The sequence below is a fragment of the Etheostoma cragini genome, chromosome 19 (genome assembly GCF_013103735.1).
Source record: "Etheostoma cragini isolate CJK2018 chromosome 19, CSU_Ecrag_1.0, whole genome shotgun sequence".
In the NCBI taxonomy this organism is placed as follows: Eukaryota; Metazoa; Chordata; class Actinopteri; order Perciformes; family Percidae; genus Etheostoma; species Etheostoma cragini.
This window is the reverse complement of record NC_048425.1, coordinates 5,056,268-5,077,099: the sequence shown is the minus strand read 5'-3', so window position 1 is coordinate 5,077,099 and position 20,832 is coordinate 5,056,268. Positions and strand designations below refer to the sequence as shown.

Below are 20,832 nucleotides of genomic sequence, written 5' to 3'. Positions count from 1 at the left end.
GTACCTCACAATTTTGTCATCGTGGCAAGTTGTTTTAAAATAAATGAAAAAGTCACAAAAACTTTTAGTCAGACAAGATGAGAACAAGAAGATGTGAGGGTTTTACAATTTAGATGCATAATCTGTGTACTCTGCAAAATACTCCCTACTCCATGTCATTAACACCCGTACAATAAAGCATAATCATTGTGAAGCTTTTTTGAAAATATTTTATTGCTTTGAATTAGATTGTACATGTATTCAGGGTACAAGCGGCTGAAATGGGTTTCCTCAGGAGGGTGGCTGGCGTCTCCCTTAGAGATAGGGTGAGAAGCTCAGTACCCGTGAGGAACTCGCTGTAGAGCTGCTGCTCCTTCACGTAAAAAGGAGCCAGTTGAGGTGGTTCGGACATCTGGTAAGGATGCCTCCTGGGGGCGTCCCTAGGGAGGTGTTCCAGGCTCGTACAGTTGGGAGGAGACCTCGAGGAAGACCCAGGACTAGGTGGAGAGATTATATCTCCAACCTGACCTGGGAACGCCTCGGGATCCCCCAGTCAGAGATGGTTAATGTGTCTCGGAAAAAAGGGAAGTTTGGGCTCCCCTGTTGGAGCTGCTGCCCCGCGACCCGATACCGGATAAGCATGTCCAGATTATCTCAGAATACATTCAAATGGGACAGTCAAAGCAGAAAGTCAAGCTATTGGGATATTGTTTGACGGAAAGTTTTCCTGAAAATAAAAACACACATAAATTAATGTGACAGTGATGATTTCAATTGGAACATGGCTACATAAATTACATAATGCAGCACTGTACCTTAAAGGTGTCCCCATGCAGCTTTGATTTATTCTGTAATTTAGAAACAGTGTAAAGACAACATTAAGAGCTATATTGGTGTAATTTCGGGAAACGGTCAAATTCTGTGTATTGCATCTTGGTTTGATGCGTGGGCTGGAGCTGAGTGTGGAAAGACAGACTATGAGACATGGCTGAAGGAAGAAAATGTTGCACGGAAAGCAAGAGAAACCACAACTCATAATTTCACCTTTTTTCTTTTTCTCACAACCTAAGCACATCCACTCATGTATACATTAATCCTTTATATTCTATTTTTAAATACAATAGACCTTGAGGTTTGTAAGCCTTGTGGGGGGGGGGGGGGGGTGCAGAATTGCTATAATGTACTGTAGCTAACCAAGATCACTGTTTTGTTTTAGTGCCCCGAATATTTGTGATTCTTTCTAATCCCCACTTTTTCTTTTATTCAACACCCAACCCACACGCCCATTCCAAATATGCATTGTAGCACCCGCCGAAATGTGTTATTTAGTCTAACTGCCATGCTCTTTTCAAAATGGTGAGTCTTATCTACATTCTACAGTATTGTGAGGCAGTTGGAGCGTTCTGCAGCATGGCAACTTCCATTGGCTCAACTTTTGGAAGATAACCAACTGGTTAAGCCTAAAATGCAATGCTATTGGCTGTATTGCAGTTGTTTTAATGCCATAGTTTCTTGGGGGTAACATAGTTGAAGAAATTATTATTATGAATCTTCCTGCAAAGATTACGTTTTCTTCTTACCTTTGAAATTAATATGATTACTACAAGTAAAGCTGGCATGAGCAATCCCACAGAAAACCCAATAACTTTTCTTTCTCTGGGCAGAGGCGAAGGCGGAGACGGAGGCTTGGCATCTGTGGGAGAAAAACACAACATAATTAAGAGAAATCCAAGGAAAAAAAGGAGTTTCTTAGAACCCAATGGCATGAAGTTCATCATATCGTGTTGTTTTCTCTTTTAACTTCATCGGGACCTTACCAACACAATTTGGAGTGACAGCACTTGAATTCTTCTCCATATTCCTGCTGGAGATGCAGGTGAATTCTACAAGGTTCTGAGTGGCGTTCAGAAATCCTAAAAGATCTGCAAAGTTGCCATCAGGACTTGTCACGTTGAAGAGCGTAACACTGGGAAATGTATGCTGCCAGGCCAAGTTAACGCCTGCATCTTTCGAGGAACAACGTAGCCACAACCAAGAACCTCCTTTTACAGATGTACAGGTGACAGTCTGTATGATCGGTTGCGTCAGGCGTTCTGCAGAGGGTTTAAAATAATATTGTTGATTAGACTTTAAGATATATATACAACATTTTAAAATCTGACTGCTTATCATCATTTGACCTGAGACACTTGGCAAAACGTGTGTTTGAAACACCCAGCAACGTCTGTGTGAGAAAAGCATTAAAGATAAGGGGATGGAAATCATTTATTTAACTGTGTTAAAGACTGCATTCACTTTTGACCATGCCAACTTTTGAGAAAGATGAAAGACGCAATGTTTGTTTTGGGTTCAATATATAATGTTGAACATGGGTGATGTAGATTCGGATGTGTGGGATGATGACTTTGGACAGTGAACCTATTGGCGTGCATAATAAATATGGTTGTGGTTTACATTCTTCAACAGTTTGACCTGATGAAGAGCCTTGTAGTATGTCATAAGGTCATCAAACTTTTGTAGTCACACTTACCTATCACTATGAGCTTAGTTTTGGTAACGGTGTTCTGTCTCTGAGTATTGATGAGGTCTACAGTGTATTCCATTGCATCCTCTTTGTTCAAATTGTGGATCATCAAGTCACCTAATAATTTAAAAAAAAAAACATTGAGGAGACATTCCCACGAGAGAAATAAAACGATGACTCCTTTACATTAGAAGGTGATAGATTTGTCTTTTACCTGAAGCGGTGTTGAGACGGAGTCTCCCTTTATACCGATCGACCCGGTTAACGTTTTTCTTCCCATTGCGATAAGTAGCAATCCAGGTGTTGTTTGAGAATACTGACCAATCTATTGAGGAAAGATTCCATGATGGGTCGGCACCTGAGGACAATGTGACAGTATCCCCAAGGTACCCAGAGATCTCCCTGACGGATTCAATTACTGCCACTGTAAAAACAAATTGAAAAAAACACTTGCATCAGCATGAACGACAGAATTTTGAAAAAAGCTAAACAAAATGATGAAAAGTTGAAATACTGTCATACGACTTATTACAGACTTTTTAATGACTTTGATCAACATGCTATACTATGACAGTTTTTTACTTTTTTTTTTTAGACTTTACCTTTTACCATTTTTTTCTGACAGAATGTACAATAACTTTTTTCTACATGCTTTACTTTGACTTTTTTGGACATAATACTGCCACTGTAAAAACAAATTTAAAAAAAGACTTTCTACATACTGTACTGTGACTTTTTAGACTTTTTTTAGACATACTATACTATGTCATTTTTGTTGACTTTTTTCAACATGCTTGAACCATGACTTTTTTCATGACTTTTTTGACATACAAAACTATGACTATTTTATGACTTTTTCAACTTACTGTACTATGACCTTTTTATGACTTTTTTTCAACAGTGTACCATGTCTTTTTTTTCCACATGCTTTACTTTGACTGTTTTCACCTACCACTTTAAAAACAAATTAAAAAAAGACTTTTTGTACATGTTGTACTGTGACTTTTTTAGAATTTTTTTTTGACATGCTAGCTATTCTATACTATGACCTTTTTAGTATTTTTTCTATATTTGATGATATGTCTTTACTATGACTTTTTATCATACTACAGTGTACTGACTTTTTTTGACACACTTTGCTATAACCTTTTTATGTCTTTTTTCGCCATACTATACATTGACTTTTCAATTACGTTGTTCCAAATGATATATTACGACTTTTTATGACTTTTTCTACATACTAATACTATATAATTACTTTATGACTTTTATTGACACAATATAATATGACTTTTTCATAACCTTTTTGACATACTATACTGTGAATTTTTTTCAACATGCTGAACTATGAATTTTTATCGACATGCTAGGCTATGACTTTTTTCTACATGCTATACTATGACATTTGATGACTTTTTTTAACACTGTACTTTTTTGTTGACTTTTCTTGACAAACTATACTAGACATTTTTCAACATCCAAAAGTATGACTTTTTTCAACATCTATAACAGGACTTCTTTTGACATACTATACTATGACCTTTTTATGACTTTTTTTGACATACTATATACCATGACTTCTTTATGAATTTTATCAACATACTATACTATGACTTTTTTCAACATACTATACTATGATTTTCTTCGATATACTATAAAACGACTTTTTATTCATTCTATACTATGACTTTTTTAGAGATTCTGTATTATGACTTTTTTCAACATAATATACTATGACTTTTTCATGACTTTTTTTGACATGCTAAACCATGTTTTATTTGAAAAACTATACTATGACTTTTTTGTCATGCTGTACTATGAACACTATACTATGAATTTTGTATGACTTTGTATGACTTTGTATTTACATAATATGCCATAACAAACCCAGGCGTTGAGGAGCACCAATCCAACTGCTCTATCTAGGCCCCCATGCTATGACTTTTTGTTGGCTTTTTTGGATAACCTAGACAATGACTTTTTTTTACATTCTATACTAGGTTTTGGACATATACTTTCTTTGACATACCATACTATGACTTTTTATGACTTTTTTTCAACCTACTATACTATGACTTTTTATTGACATGCTATACTATAACTTTTTGACATTTTTCAACATGCTATTCTTTGACTTTTTTGACATATGCAAGGCAAGGCAAGGCAGCTTTGTTTGTAAAACAGATTTCCGCAACAGGGCAATCCAAAGTGCTTTACACAAAAACAGTTGAAAAACAAATAAAAACAGATAAAACACAAGAATAAGCAGTTAAAAAATAAAAACAGTTAAAACGCAAACAGAAAAAGTTACAGTGCAGTATAAGAAATTAAACACTAAAAAAATGAACAGTCATTTAAAGAAAGGTAACATCAAAAAGAAAGGTCATCGACCTTGATTTAAAAGAACTGAGAGTAGCAGTCTGCAGTTTTATGGAAGTTTGTTCCAGATATGAGCAACATAGAAACTGAATGCTGCTTCCCCCTGTTTAGGTATGACTCTCGGGACAGTAAGCAGACCTGTCCCAGGTGACCTGATAGGTGAAGTTTTTCCAAATCCTGTTGACACATAAGTCCTAACCCTTGATATATTCTTAAGGTGATAACCGGCTGACTTTGTAATTGTCTTAATGTGGCTGTTCAAAATCAGGTCAGAGTCCATGACTACACCAAGATTTCTGGCTTTGTCTGTTATTTTTAACATTGTTGTTTAAAGCGGAGCGCATACTTTCAATCGTTCCTTTTCTGCTCCAAAAACAACCACCTCAGTTTTTCCTTCATTTAATTTCAGAAAGTTCTGGCACATCCAGCCGTTAATTTGTTCGATGCACTTAGTCAGTTTTTGTATTGGACTATAGTCCCCTGACGATAAGGTTATGTAAATTTGTGTGTAGTCCGCACAACTAAGGTAACTTATTTTGTTTTCCATAATCTGAGCCAGTGGAAGGTTGTAGATGTTAAACAGAAGAGGACCCAGAATGGAGCTTTGGGGAACTCCGCACGTCATATTTGTTTGCTAAGATGCATAATTACTTATTGACACAAAGTAATCCCTATTCTTTAAGTAGGATACAAACCAGTTAAGTCCTAAAACAGAAAGGCCAACCCAGTTTTCCAATCAGTCTAGTTATGTCATGGTTGACCACGTGAAATGCAGCACTGTGATCAAGTAATACTAAGACTGTAGTTTTGCTGTGTTAAGGTGGATGTCATTAGAGACTTTAAAAAGATCCGTCTCAGGGCTGTGGTGTGTTTTTTTTTTCAGTGATTTTACTTAAAACAGAAGGTTTGATATCGGCCTATAGTTGCTTATTAGTGATGTGTCTAGATTGTTCTTTTAAAGAGTGGACATACTTTAATATCACTTTTTTTCAACATGCTATACTATGACTTTATATTGACTTTTTTGACATACTATACTATAACTTTTTGTTGACTTTTTTCAACATACTGTACTGACATTGTCATGACTTTTTTTTACATACCTTACTATGACCATTTTATGACTTTTTCAACATACTATACTATGACTTTTTTTTTGTCAACATACCATAATAGGACTTTTCTACATACTGAACTATGATTGTTTTTCAACCTGCTATTACCTTTTAAGGACTTTTTTGAGTTCAGTGTACTATGATTTTTTTAACATGCTTTTACTGTGACGTTTCTGACATACTATCCTATGGCCTTTTAAATATTTTTTTCCGACATACTAGACTGTGACCTTTTGACATACTACTGCCACTGTAAAAACAAATTTTGAAAAGACACAGCATCACCATAGATGAATTTTCTTTCAAAAAAAGCAAAACAAAATTAAGTAAGTGGCAAAAAACATCAACAAAAGTTGAAATACTGTCTTATGACTTATTGCGGTGTTTTTTGACATACTATACTGTGCCTTTTTCATCATGCTATATTATGACTTTTTAAGACTTTTTTCGCCACTTTAATTTTTTGTTGACTTTTTTGACACACTATACGAAACTTTTTCAACATATCAATAAAACCTTTTTATTCCTTTAAAAAAAAATGCTATATACTATGACTTTATTCAACATACTATAATATGACTCGTCATGACCCTTTTTGACATAATTGTCGGTTTTTGACATACTTTAACCTTTTTTTACTTTAGCATCACACTTTTTAATAACTTTTTTCAACATCTAATACCATGACTTTTTTTGACATGCTATACTATTAGTTTTTATTTCTTTTTCAACATCTCATGCTATGATTTTTTTTTTACATACTATACCACATACTATACCATGACTTTTCTTTCGACATTTATGACTTTTTATGACTTTTCTTAAAATACAATAATTAACTTTTTAGGCCTTTGTTGTATGGCAGATCATAGTATAAAGCATTAAATGACCACGGATGATTACAATTAAATGCATACATTTCATGTAACGATGTGGAGAAGTTGCCATTTTTGACCTGAGGGCTAACTATGATTTGGATCATAGTCCCCTCTTTGGTTAGTTTGGACATAAATGTTCCAAATAACCCTTCCTTTTAACATTAACATTTAAGCAAATGTGAAAAAGATCTTTTAAATGAAGCAGTGAAAAGTTGAGTTAGTATCGAGATACTATATTTATGAACCTGAATCCCCCAGTCATGTTATATCTGCCTTTGCAACTCAGGAAGTGACATATTCCGTTCTGAATTGCCATTTAAAAGTTCATACTATATAAAGTTGAAAAAAGCTCATCAGCTGCTACCCAATGTTAGTTTCAACAAATTAAAACCTACCTTGGAGGAACAGGGTTAGGAGGATTTGAAATTTCATCGTTCTAATACAGCTCCAACAAAGAGAAAGAATTAACTGCCTTTTGACACTTCCCCTTTTTTTCACTGTCACAAGCACGTGCTGCTCCGCCAATAGTTCACATGAACGCCATCAAAATTTGCGCAATAAATAATCAAACAAGCATAGGCTATTTTAAGTGTATTTATCATACACCTTCTTCCAGGAATGAGTATTTATAGTTGAGTTATAAATTCTACACTCACATTTTAATAAATTCATATTTAATTACTGTCTTTATTGTCCTCGCATACAGTTGACTTGACATTGAAAACAATTCACAAATGTACTTTTTGGGTAAATTAGCAATAATTCAAAAAAATATGAATTAAATCATTTCAATTCTGTAGTGTCCTTGCTTTGCATATACCATAGTATCTTTTCAGTGAATTCCAGTTGCTGTGGGTACTGTACAACGTGTTATAATCCATTTTTATAAAGCAATTGAAATATTTACACATTGTCGTAGCTTAACACACTCAACCCCACACTTGACTCCCATGAGACAAAAAACTTTGCATGATATCATTTATTAAAAACATTTTACATCAACTCAGTCCTAAAAAACACAGTGCAACAGTAAACAACAATCTTGCTTTTAAAAGACAACATTCTTCAGAGAAGTGTTAGGAGCATAGATCAAGTACAACAAGGGGATCTATTTAAAAAAAAAAGAAACAAGACCTTAGAAACTGCATCAAAACGTACAAGTCAACAGCTTGTTGACTGGCACAAGAATCTCTACCTGTAGTGTAAAAAGGACATCTATAAGTTTGTCTATGAGTGACAAGACACAAATGTGTACATGTACATGGCTGGATTATGCTTCTAGGGGGCACCTGTTGACACCTTATATATCCAGCACCAAATAGTACTCTAGAAGTTGAACAATTAATCTGTTATTAGTTAAGCAACTAAAATCCATCGGCAACCATTTTGATTGATTTGTAGATTGTTTAGGCAGAAACACAAAAAAAAACATTGGTGTCTGACTTGACAAATGGATAATATCAGCGTCAATTGCCTTAAAGCACTTCGAAAGAAATATAGTATAAGAAAAATAAACTAAAGTAATTAAAGGGCATTCTTTTTTCACATTTTTTAAGGGGTCTTGTGAAAAATGTTTTACTGAGTAAAGCCTTTTGTGGTTTGAAGAATGTGTGGCATTAAAAGATAGTTCTGATTCTGCAGCATTGACTTTGAAACGTTTTGTATTGTCTATCACAAGTCCAGCAATGGCAAAAGGAGTGCAATGCTAAATTGGGGAAGCACTTCTTTAAGGTCTTGAACATTAGATTTTGACAGAGGCTACTTCTACGAGACAGAGCCACAATGTCAAGTAATGGAGAACCTGTCTTAATATATATTGTACTTCTGCTGTGAAAATTCCCAAAAAACAAAACTTGCAGACAAGGAGAAACTCTTAAGGCTTTTTGGTCCAGGCCATGAGGCAGTCGCTGACATTGTCCGGTTAGTGATCCAGCCATGCTCAACCACACACAGAAATTAACACACTTACTTTAAATATAACAGAGACAGTAATTACCATCAAGCTGCCAAAAAGAAACACATTGGCAGTCCTTGGCTGTATTGTACTTGAGTTCACCAAGTCCAATTCAAACCTCATATGTAGGAGAAAACATTTGTTACCAGTATCACTAGACATACATACATTAATTGGTCAGAAAGTTAGATTAGTTCTCAGTGCAGGAGTGCATTTCTGTAGCTTCTCAAGAAATGAGAAGTGAGTCAATAAAACCTGAGAAGGAAATATTACAAACAATGCACTGATGAAATGATCAGTGCATTAAAAGTCCATCCAGTGTTTATTTCTAACTTTTAGTGTGAAGTACAGTAAGCATATCCACTTTTCAGTAAACTATTCAGAAAACAAAAAGAGAAAAGAATAATTCAGTCGGTGAATCCATTCAATGTCCAAAAAGGGATATAAGACCAGCGGACCATTGGGTCATCACCTGATTCTGTCTGTCTGTCTGTAAAGGCCAAATACAACAACAAAAAGTTCAAGTACAAAGGGGAAAAGAGAAGTAAGATTAGCTCTGACAAAGACTGTGCATTCAAAAAGGTCAGTGCACACTCAAAATACTTTATTTAACACAGACCCCACATGGGTATATTCTTCTGAATCCAGTTGATAGACACAAGTAGTCATTCTTTCAACTGAAGAATCAATTGTCTTTAATTGAAACAATGTTTTTTATTAAAAGGAGTGTTAAAAAGCCTCTAAAAAACAAAACAAAAAAATACTTCAATATCAAGGAAACTGGAAGCAGTCTGTAGTGCAATATCAAGAGTTAACAGTCACACTTTGAGTCTAATAAAGTTTGAGTAACAATGTCTGAGATTATGTTGTATTTTCTTTTCATAATTCTTGGGTATCACGCTTAACAAAAAAAACAAATCAGAAAAACAAACTAAACAGGTATAAAAAAAAAAAAAAGATACCCTGAAAGCACTAAGATTAGTATGTTTGTTTCAGCCTCCTCGTCCTACACGGATGTCTCCGACTGGAGCTTCATGACAAACTTGTGCCTTTTGGGGTCGATGAACTCCTCGCCCAGACGCAGGAAAGGGAGGGGTGTCACCGTGACGACCAACGAGAAGTCAAGGCGTCTCAGGGAGAAGACTTGGCCTTGATGGAGAGCAGTGGTGACCGGCTCCTCACTCACTAGCGTCCACTGGCGTCCCCTGTTGGTGTCCAGGTACTGGAGGGTGGGGCCTGGGCTGAGGTAACGCTCTAGGAAAGCCTGGGAGACGGAGACACAGACAGACAGACAGACAGACTTATAAATAGTTGCACTAATTCACTGTCAAGAACCGTTTCCATTATTTCTGGCTGCAATCGTTTTTAGGTTGCTACAACATACTACTAATACATAACTACTTTATTCAGGTAATTTTATAGTATTTTCTTTAAATTATATTTACATATTTCATCGGTTTTCATGAGAAGAGAGGACCAGGGCAAAACACATGCCATTGCATTCTCTCTGTACTTTGAAATGCACATGACAATAAACTTGAGCTTGTGGCTAAATGACATAATTTCCACTTTAAAATATGGTGTAACTTTTAGAGCTGCAGATAATTTGTTGAGGAAACAATAAAAGATTTTCGTGTGAAAAACATAAATACCCTGAAAGTCCCCTCTTTACCTTGGGAGTCATGTTGTGTGTGATGCAGAACTGCAGGTGGTTGATGATGCTCTCCATGCTGTGGTAGGACTGCTGCCTGGTGGCGCGGAGGTACTTCTGCATGGCCCTCGCCATGGGGGCAAATATGGCCTGGGCCGCCTCCCTGGGGTCCATCACCTCCCGAGGGTGTTTGGGGGAGGACGTGGTTGCCTCTTCATCCTGGTGACGCTTGATGTGGGTAAATGCTTCTTCTACTGCCACCACTAGTCTATGAGGGGACATGGCAGAATGAATCAGACACTCGCTTAGATTTAAGGCTACGCCAATCTATATCCATGGATTTAAAATGGGGAAAATAACACCTCATAACATGAAAAGGGACCAAGCGCTCTTGATGAAAACTATATATCAATTTTAATCAAAGGTTAATGATTTGGTTATTTCATTAGGGCAAAATTTTACTCAATTGACTCGTGGCCGTGGGGATCATTTATACTCCATCATAGCCTTAAAATCCTATCAATATATTTACTTGTGCATGTATGTGTGGGTATGTTCTCACCTGGCCTTTCGTTTGCGGAGCCTGCGCTCCACTTCTGCCTCCTCATAGTAGAACTCGGTGTGGGAATTGTCTCTTCTCCGAGCCGCGGCCGCAATCATAGTTCTGGACTGACCCGTAGAGTTATTGGTGCTGTTCTCTGTAGAAAGAAACAATGACGTAAAGATCCAACTAATAGACAACTTTCTTGCAGAAGCACTTCTATCACTATATCATTGTTACCACAGGTAAAAGACTAGAGTGTGCACGTTTGCTTGTTTTGCACCATTTAGTGTATTTTAAATATATGCATGATATGAATTATTCTGTTGCAGAATGGGCTGAATGGAAAAAAATTAAAAGACATAATAATATACACACGGTCATTTTACCTTCCCCCAAGTTGTAAACCTTGAAGGCAGACATCTTCTTGGAGAGGATGGACTTGGGCAGGTTGAGTATGGCAGGGTTATAGACTGGAAAGTCACTGTAGTACTGGTCCAGAACCCACACTGCTGCCCTCTGAATACTGTGTTGCACAAGACAGGGGAAGAACAATATTTCACCCGTAACAAGTAGAGAGCAGATGGAGGAAGTGGTGAACCAATGAGGAAGAAACAGCCACTCCCACTGGGCTGCATGCATGACAAAAGTCTGATGCATCATTGTGGAAATATAAAGTCCATGTGACAAAGGGATGATATAAGGGCAGGAGGGAAATTATGAATCACAAATCTCCTGAAAAAAAAAAATTGACCTGGAAGTGGTGAGTGGTGACATGGTAGCTATAGCATGCAGGGAATGATCAGCTTGTGGGAAGAATATATTTTATTAATTATAAATTGCAGTATTCAGCATTAAGTTCTATTGATGAAAGCACCATATCCCTTTCAGCACGCAAAGAGAGCAACTTCTGCCAATGCTGCATAATTGTCTGTATCTTTTAAAGGTTTGAAAATATTGTTATCCTGCATGGGAATATTGTCACTGTGTACACTGACCAAATTTCAACTGAGCCAGGCATGTGAATAATACATACTGCAGGCAGCAACGGATTTAAAAAAGATCCATTGCTGCCTGCAGGATACAAGATTATTTGTTATTATGTGTCACCTATGTTTGGTATAAGTGCACAGTGCATGCAAGCGTGGCAGCTGCGATAACGGCCTACTTTTGGTCAGAAATATGTTGACATGCAACCCCGTAGGTGTAGTGTGAGCACTGAGCGGCATGTTATCAGAGCAGCAGCAGCTTCCTTTGTATTTGACACAGGATGCACTCAGGCACAGATATGAGTGAGGTTACCCGCATTTTGGCGGTGTACTCCCAGCCCAAAACACACCATTGCAATGCTGCGTGTTAAACAGAAGATAACTTCAAGCATAGTTGCTTCAGGTTGTGTTTATGCACGTTTAGCTCCGTTATGTGGTCTGTGTAGACCGCTGGATTGATTAAAAATAGAAGCATTATCTGTACCGTCTAATGCATGTGAGATAAACTGAAGATTGTAACTGAAAGTGTTCCTGTGTAGACACGCCATTAACCTTAAAGCCACATACTGCTTTTTGTGTGTATTCATCTGTACCAAAGTATCCAGAAGAATGAATATTTTGCCTTTAGACCCAAAATTTGTGTTAAAAAGTATTTAATTTAATGGCCTTGCTATTCACAACAAAAAGTTATCAATTCTTACTAGGCTTGTGGTTGAACTTCCAGCCATGTCTGCAATAATCTGGCATTTCCTGAGACCACCTGCTATTAAAACAGACAAATAAACAGGACTGCAAAGATAACCTCCTTGGCAATGTTTCTTCTTCTAAATGAGATATATAAAATTATATAGATATACAGAAGATAAAAAAGAGCAGAAGAAAAAAAAAAAATATTGCTGATATTCCAAACAAACCTGAGATGTCCCACGTTGTAGAAGCGACTATGTCCGTCTGTAGTCCTCACAACCTTTAGACAGAAAGCGGGCTGCAGATGTCGGACCTCCAGCAGCACCAGGGCCAGGTACTGGATGAACAGCAGCGCGTCCACCAGAGACGCTGCGTAGCCCACAATTCCCCTGTAGTCTGTCTCTCTGGGCTCCAGCACCCGCACCCCGTAAAAGAGCCAATAGGACGCCACGAAGAGGAAGACCAAAGCCAGCAGCAGAGAGCGGAAGATGAAGAAGCGCGGCAGAGTGGCTCTGGGCGGGCGCAGAAACAGCGTCCAGGTGGAGATGAGGAGGATCAGGAGCTTGAAGGCCAGAGAAATGTAAAGGCCCTCACATGGTGTGCCGCAAGGTGCCAGTTCATCCCGCCAAAGGAGCTGTGGGAGGGCCAAGAAGGCAAGAGGAGTGATGAGAGCAAAGAGCCCCAGGACGGCGCCCAACACTGGGCTGAGGTAACGCTGGCACTCTAGCGGCGAAGAATCCTCAAGGTCTTTCGACATGCGTGTCAGGTCCTCGTTGGAGACGCTGTCCACGGAGGTGCCAGTGACCACCGTGGTGGTCTCGCCCCAGTTGTCATCCTGAAGACAGAGTAGAGTAGAGAGAAGAGCATTGGAAAGAGAACACTTCTATTTTTAAAAATATTTTTATAGATTTTTGTAGGCCACATGCAGCAACCGCCCACAGGTTGGTACTGAACCCGCGGCTAGTGTGTCCAGGACTGAGCCCGGCAGAACACGTGTAAAGAGTAGTGATTAAAATCTAACCCTGTCGTCTCCTCTGGTGGACTCGGCGTCCAGCAGCGGCTCTCCAGGAGCCTGGATGGTCACCGATTTGTCTCCGCGGATGGTGCTGTCGCGACTTTTCGAGCGATGTCTGTCCCTCCTGTCCCTGGAGAAAAAGAAGTCAGGGATGGTTTACTATCCGTGGACAGAAAACGATGATTTTAAACTTCCAGTACTGGAAAGTTAAATAGATCCCTGGAGTCATTGATATGATTATTTGATAGCTAGTGGAGTAAAACTCTAATCAGGCAAGCCAGAACAAACCTAAACAGTGTGTATAAACTTTATGAAGACAATAAAGGAATGAAACACCCGGTACATAAGAGTTATTTTCTTCTTGTCCTCATGCTTATAATATTGTAAAAGTATCTATAAAAAGGCCAAGTAACTGGAAATATACCCATGCACTTGTGCAATTAGAACAGAAGCAATTTATTGATTGATTGACAGAAAATTAAGAGGCAACTGTAGATAGTTTGATTAATTGCTTTGTTCATTTTGTGCCAAATAGTTTTATTTAGTGTTCTACGATGGGGAATTGAATGTCTTTAGGTTTTGGAGCAATGATTGGACAAAAGATGACTTCAACATCAACCTCGGGATATAACCGGCAGATTAACCAATGGTAACAGTAGTTTCAGTTAGTTGCACTCCTGCTTGCATTACACTACAATCTGTGGTCTGCTACCTGTGTTTTCGGGAGCTTCGCGACTGGGACGACTTGTAGGAGTAGCCCGAGTACGTTGACTCGTTGTCCATGTCGGAGACCGGCGGTGGGCGGTGATTCCGGGCCACTCCTGCCCCCGAGCCGCCCCCTTTCTCCCAGACCACGCCCAGCTGGCTCTTACGATTGCTGATGGACTTGGTGGAGAGGGCCAGAGGGAGGCGCAACAAGTCCACTTTACTCCTTAGGGAATCTATCTTGGAGGCCTGGGGGATAAAACAAAGAGGGGAGGGATAAGGGGAGGAAGACAGGGTGAGAGCAAAGAAGATAAATGATAGAAGTGGTGAGTTTGGAAAAGGCAAAAGGGTTTGAGAGAGAGAAAGGGAACAGAGAGAAAAATGAGGAACGAGAAAGGAGGGACAATTTGTCATATCAGCGTCTCAGAGGAAAACATGCCAAGTAAAGGCAACAAGAAGAGAAACATTGTTAAAATGTTGGCTCTCAGAGGTGTGTGAAATTGTCTGTGTGTGTGTTTTCAGTCACACAGGACATAGCCAGGCCCATTCTTCCGCATTAAAGGAGTTTTTATGAGCAACCTCAAGTAATTTGGCCCCTAGTGTGTTCTCAGCCAATAAAGGACGATTACACCACCTTCTATTCTGGGCTACAGGTCTCCAGTGTGCAGAGGCAGAACATCAGCGCTGCTCTGTAGTGTTCCAGTTTCATACGCTAAGCTGAAATGTGTAAGTGCTTCAATTATACAATACAGAAAGATATTTTGTTGTGCTGGTATATTTTTTGTCTTGGATCCAACTTTGATACATACTCACAGAGACGCCACATTCCCCAACTGTCCCCTGTGGTTTCCAAGGGCAACAGAGCTGAACTACTACAATGGGGATGAATGGGAGGCCAGGGGTGAGAAAAGACCGAAGGGGGGTAGTTGCTACAGCAACCAGACCATCAACTCTACACCCCCTCCTCTCATTCTTCCTCAAATACACACCTCAGAAGACAAACGGACACTACCGACGTACCAAGCTACGATTCTGAACCCGTTTTGAGGTCCATTTCAAGTTTGAGTTTTTAATCGGACAGGGCTTTTTCGAATCTGGCGTGAAACAAGCAGACTCTAAATCTAATAACAAATCTTCTCGTGCTCTCAATTTGTGCCATGACCTCCTCTGTCCATCTTCCACATTGGACACTATGAATAGCCTTCATGTGATTTACAAATGGCCTTCCCAGATGGGATATTTTGCAAGCAGATTCATAAGCAGGCATACAAGGCTGCACTGAAAATGCATTTTGACTACAAAGATTGACATTTCATTTTCTCAATTAAGTTGTCAAGAACCCAGGCAGAGTCGTCTGACATGCAAATGTGGTACTGTCTGGATTTCAAGACTGATGTATAGATAGTTGTTTGATATATAGGCTAAAAGATAAGAGACTGTGCATGCAACAACAATTACCTCGGTAATTAAATTGCAGCGTTATGGGAGAGACAAAGAAAAGGCCACTATTATAAAATTCTACTTTTTTTGTTTTTTAAACACAACATTTTTTAACTTTTTGGCTATCACTCTAAATATGATATACAATCTAAGCTTAACACTGCACAAAATCCTAAACATAGCATCCACAGCAGCATCATGCTGTGAGGATGCTTCTCTACAGGCCTTGATAAGCTTGTTAACGGTAGAGGACAAATGAATGCAGCTAAATATGGAGAAATATTGAAGGAAAACCGGAAGTAGCCCGCCGGAGAAGAAACATGCCTCTTGGGAGACAATGTGTTTTCTAGCAAGAATTGAGCAGAAAGTCAAAGTTATTAAGTATTAAGAAAACATCTAAACATGCTTGAATGCACAGTTTCTCACTGGTTTAAAACTAGGTTTAACAGCTCTGTCTCTTTCCCACCCTGTCTGAGACAGTCAATCCCAATGATCTCACAAACTGAGCCTCTCCCACTGTAATCAATCCCCCACTCAGTGATTTACACTGGATTCCACGTTCAGCATCCCCTGGGATGTGAGAGGTTCCACATGCAGTGTGGAAACAGACAAAACGTCCACATTGTAAAAAGTACTTTTTTAAAACCAGAATATGGGTTAAAATAAGTTTTTTCTGGATCTAGAGATCTACAGGATCTCTGCCGATGCTGTGAGATGATTCAAGTACAGCTGCACATTAATGAGGTTTAATAAGTTTAAACAAGTCACTAAACTTGTATTATTATATTTCATATGAGTAAGACTGTTTTACTCCATTTCAAGTGAAATGCTTCTTTTTAGTTCTCAGTTTTGAATGAAAAATCATGCTCTAATCCAGGGTTTTTTAAACCAAGGACCCCTTAACTGGAAGAGAGATGGAGCAGGGACTCTCTACTAAATATATTGTTGTTTAACATCTTGCATATTAACCAGGGCCTAAAACCTATCACATGCTTTTTTTGCATAGGATAAAAAGCTATTAAAATAGTTGTTGTAATGATTTTATAAATCTTGTTTTCATGTTAAACATACATGTGGCATGGTGAATCCTTAGGGTTAACCATCTGTAGATGGCCTTAGTGACTACCTTACCTATAGGCCAGTAAGCAGATAATCAATGGGCATTATATTTGCTAGAAATATTCATTAATTTTAGGACTTTTCTAATTTTTGAAATACACTTAAAATTAGGAGCCCCCTCCCCCCCCCCTATTGACTCTGAAGACCCACTGTTGAAGATCCCTGCTCTAAGGCATGCAGCCTCAGGTTGGTGTTATGAGCTAACCAGCCCGCCTGTGTGGCTCCCGGGGGCCTCCAGGCCTCAGGGTGGCAGTGGGCCAGCGAGGCGTGGCTGCAGCCTCGATTCAGACTCCTTTAAGCAACCCAAAACCAGGCTTCGAGGCCTTTACAATTTACATTACAAGACCCACATTCACCAGGAATCACATGATAACCAGCGACCCAAGTGTTAAAAGCAGCAGCCGCGCTGTGGTTCCACACCAGTGAAAACAGAGCGAGAGTGTTCTCGAGACAAAGCAGAACACACCCAGGATGAAGTGATGAGCAACAGACTGGCGAATCCACAGTAAACTCACTTCACATGCGCTTGACCACAGTGAAGTAAAGCTACCAGATGTCTGGTGATGTGTTCCATTTGGCACACAGTGCGTAAAAAGTGCAAAATGGATAGCGTGCGCCGATGAAAACAAAGACCAAGACTTGGCGAAAGAGCTGCAAGTGACTGTGTGAACCGGGCTATGCGTTCACACTGGAAGTGAAATTCAGCTGGTCACTGATCGATACTGTTATCTGCCAGCTCACCAGTCCCGACCGACGGGGGGCCGTGCACAAATACAGAAATTAAAATGTATTATGAGGGGGAAAAGTAAGCAGATGTAGTTGTTTCCATTTTTGCATTAAAGCCACAATCTGCCGGTGTTACCACAGACATGCTCAGTTTGTTACACTAACTGCAAATTTTACCCAGAATGCATGCAGGATGGTCTTACCTTTCTACCCTAAAGAGAAAAGCTGCAACCCTCAGCACAAAGAGCCGAACAGCCTCCAAATGCTCAAAATTTACTTTCTCCCGACTCTCATTTGTCCACAGTCTCCACGCTCATTTACCACCGGAGTTTAACTTGTTTCCTTTTCGGTGAACGCGGATTGTTTTGTTTGTTTTTTGGCTGTTAAATCTCATCTCAAATCGAAGCACCGAAGCCGCACAAAAGACAGCGACACGCACCTCATCCCGGCTCCGCAACTGCTATGTGGCGGAGCCCCGCTGAGCTGAGCGGCTCTGTGCAGGGATCCAGCACCGGCTGAGAGCCACACGCTGTCAAGTTACGAGTACATTACCAGTTTCCGGTGACGATTTTCAGAATAAAACCGATTTTTCACAATGGAACAAAATGGAAATACCGGTATCTGTTCCCAATTAATACACACTCACCACTATAGACCTTAGGGTGACCATATTTTGATTTCCAAAAAAAGAGGACATTCGTCAGGGCCTCGAAACCTGCTCCATGTCCGATCTGCTCCCTGTATGTACTCCGTCTGATCTGCTCCTTGTATGTGTTCCCTGTCTGCCTGTCTGGTCTGCTCCATGTATGTGCTCCCCTGTCTGGTCTGCTCCCTGTATGTGCGAGTAGCAAAGCTGCCCGCAAGGCAGTCTTTCTGGAATTACGGCGCACAAAAAAAGTACCGTAGTATTATGTGCAAAGTGCCAGTCAATTTAAGTACAAGCTAAATGGTCCCATGAAAAACAGACAAAATCTGACATTTTCATGAATTTATAACCCCCGGACGCCCTGGACAGCACATTAAAAAAGTGGACATTCGGTCACCTTATCTTACCTTAAAATCAGCCTAAGAATGCATCAGCTGGATAACTGGCCAGGAATATTTCATTAAAGGTGCACTATGAGATCCTGCATGGTTTCAGCGCAATTCCATTTTTGTCTCAAATCGTAGGCATCTCTCCTTGATCTGCTGCCTGCCACCTGAATACACTGTGAAAAAACACCGTCTCAAGAGACAACACAGTGGCCGTAAACCTCAAACAAACACAAGAGGAACAGCCTGTGCACCAAAATACAACAAAACAAACCAGCCAATCACAGACAAGATGGTTTGGGGAGGGGGATAGTAACAGTAAAGGCCAGTTTATGCTTCTGCATAGGCTCCACGCAGAGCCTTTGCCGTGGCCTGGTGTTTATACTTGTACGCAAGTGTGTGCGTCAAGCCAGTGTGTGTGCTTGTGTGTGTGGTAGAGGGAGAAATGAGGGAGTGAAGGCGATTAGCTTCGGAACAATTACTGACTAGAGTCATGCTGAGAGAAACAAAGTGTCTCCCCTGGCTTTCTGACGAAGGTTAGACATCTCTAGCACGAAAAGTTAACCCTCTCCTTGATTTCATGTTGTTTGTGGAGAAGGACAAACAGGAAACGAGTCGGGGGAAATGCAGTGCTACCACGTAGTTTTGATTTAGAGAAAACATGAAGGTCGGCTGAAAATAAAATAAATTAATAATAAATTAGATTGAACCTTGAAAAATTACAAGGAACCTAATGTAAATAAAAATTCAATTGTTTTACGAACTCCGCAATTTTACCGCAAAATAGTTATTTGCTTATAACCTTTACAAAACGCTTCTAGCAAAAAACGGATGTTGATGTCTTGTACTGTACGTATGTTGCTCTTCTAACACAGTCCCTTATCATCTATTCTCACTATTCAAGAATATGAAAGTGTTTGTTTCCAAACAATCAAACTGGTAGATTTTGAGAAGTGATAGGAGGTTGAAAGTCCTTCATGGTCATAAAATGAGGATGCATATTATAGCTTCAACTATGAATTTTAGCCAACATAACTAAAAGTTTAACTGACACACTTACTTGAAAAGACTAACATTGCCAATTAAACCCAAATTCTTCAGGGATCAATAAAGTATTTCTGATTCTGATTCAAAGAGCAAAAACTCACAGTGCACATTTTCTCTTTTCTTTAATCCAGTTTCGTTTTAATCTCACAAAACACATTAATCTGAGACACAAGGTCTCTTTTCCTTCTGTGCAGCTAAACAATCTCACCGATTTTAAAAACAAGGGAGAAGAAAATAATTTATACATCCTTTTAAAAAAATCATATCTACAAAAATAAAATCAAATACGAGGACTAAGGCTTTACAGAAAAAAGAAATTAACATATATATAAAACAAGTGGGTCTGATTTCTCTATATTACATGAGTGAACAAGAGTTTTTAAAAAGACACAAAATAAAAAGTCAACGAGATGATAGTACGATGTGTGTATGCATACAGTAGTTTGCACCGTGCAGGGAAGTTTGTCTGTGCAACATTTCTTTTAACAAAAAGGGAATCAGAGCTTTTTTTCCTTTCCTTTTTTACAGCTGGTTAGGGCCACAACGCTGATGTCAATGTACAAGATAAATGAATGAAAAGAAGAAGAAATCATGGAAGATACAAAGAAACTGAGGTGTAGAGGTAGGAATTGGAGAGGAACACATGCTGTAGATAGAGGTGGGAGGAAAGGAGATCCTGACTCGGATTCAACCAGCTCAGACCATCTGGCATTTGTTTTGTGCCAAATTATAGACAACACACACGTTATGCATGTGATGATTGAGTGTCCATGGCTTGACACGAAAATCTGTTAAAATAAAGGAATTTTTTTATTTATCATAGGCCATGGGCAAAACATATTGTCCGAGACGGTTGAAAATAGGCAGCCAAAGTCGAGAGGAGAAAAAAAAAGGAAGCCAAACCGTGTTCCCTTCAACACCTCTAAAGAGAGATTTCACTTTGGAAGAACATTTTTACATTTGAGCACAAATTCCTCAACTTCAAAGTGGCTCAGCTGCTAAAATCAGCCAGCCATTAGCAATCAGCAGTCCACGGTTTGTTACACTTGTC

At 39.1% G+C, this 20,832-nt stretch overlaps 2 protein-coding genes across 3 annotated transcripts; both read right to left on the bottom strand.

Moving 5' to 3' along the window:
* Positions 1-639: 639 nt before the first annotated feature.
* si:cabz01074946.1 lies at positions 640-7,356 on the bottom strand. Of its 2 annotated transcripts, XM_034857219.1 has the most exons (7): positions 7,271-7,356; positions 2,718-2,927; positions 2,510-2,620; positions 1,797-2,072; positions 1,560-1,672; positions 795-827; positions 640-706 (listed from the first exon to the last, which is right to left on the bottom strand). In XM_034857219.1, exons 1-7 carry the CDS (start codon positions 7,305-7,307, stop codon positions 671-673), a joined length of 816 nt encoding a protein of 271 aa, XP_034713110.1. In that variant the 5' UTR covers positions 7,308-7,356; the 3' UTR covers positions 640-670. The 2 variants fall into 2 exon arrangements, with proteins under 2 accessions (XP_034713110.1, XP_034713109.1); XM_034857218.1 differs by lacking the exons at positions 640-706; positions 795-827 and adding an exon at positions 841-935.
* A 481-nt stretch (positions 7,357-7,837) lies between these two features.
* vangl2 (VANGL planar cell polarity protein 2) lies at positions 7,838-18,224 on the bottom strand. The gene is made up of 8 exons (XM_034857155.1): positions 17,906-18,224; positions 14,425-14,666; positions 13,719-13,842; positions 12,925-13,532; positions 11,411-11,547; positions 11,043-11,178; positions 10,502-10,748; positions 7,838-10,093 (listed from the first exon to the last, which is right to left on the bottom strand). The coding sequence occupies exons 2-8, from the start codon at positions 14,493-14,495 to the stop codon at positions 9,836-9,838; spliced, it is 1,581 nt and encodes a 526-aa protein (XP_034713046.1). The 5' UTR covers positions 14,496-14,666; positions 17,906-18,224; the 3' UTR covers positions 7,838-9,835.
* Positions 18,225-20,832: the final 2,608 nt, after the last annotated feature.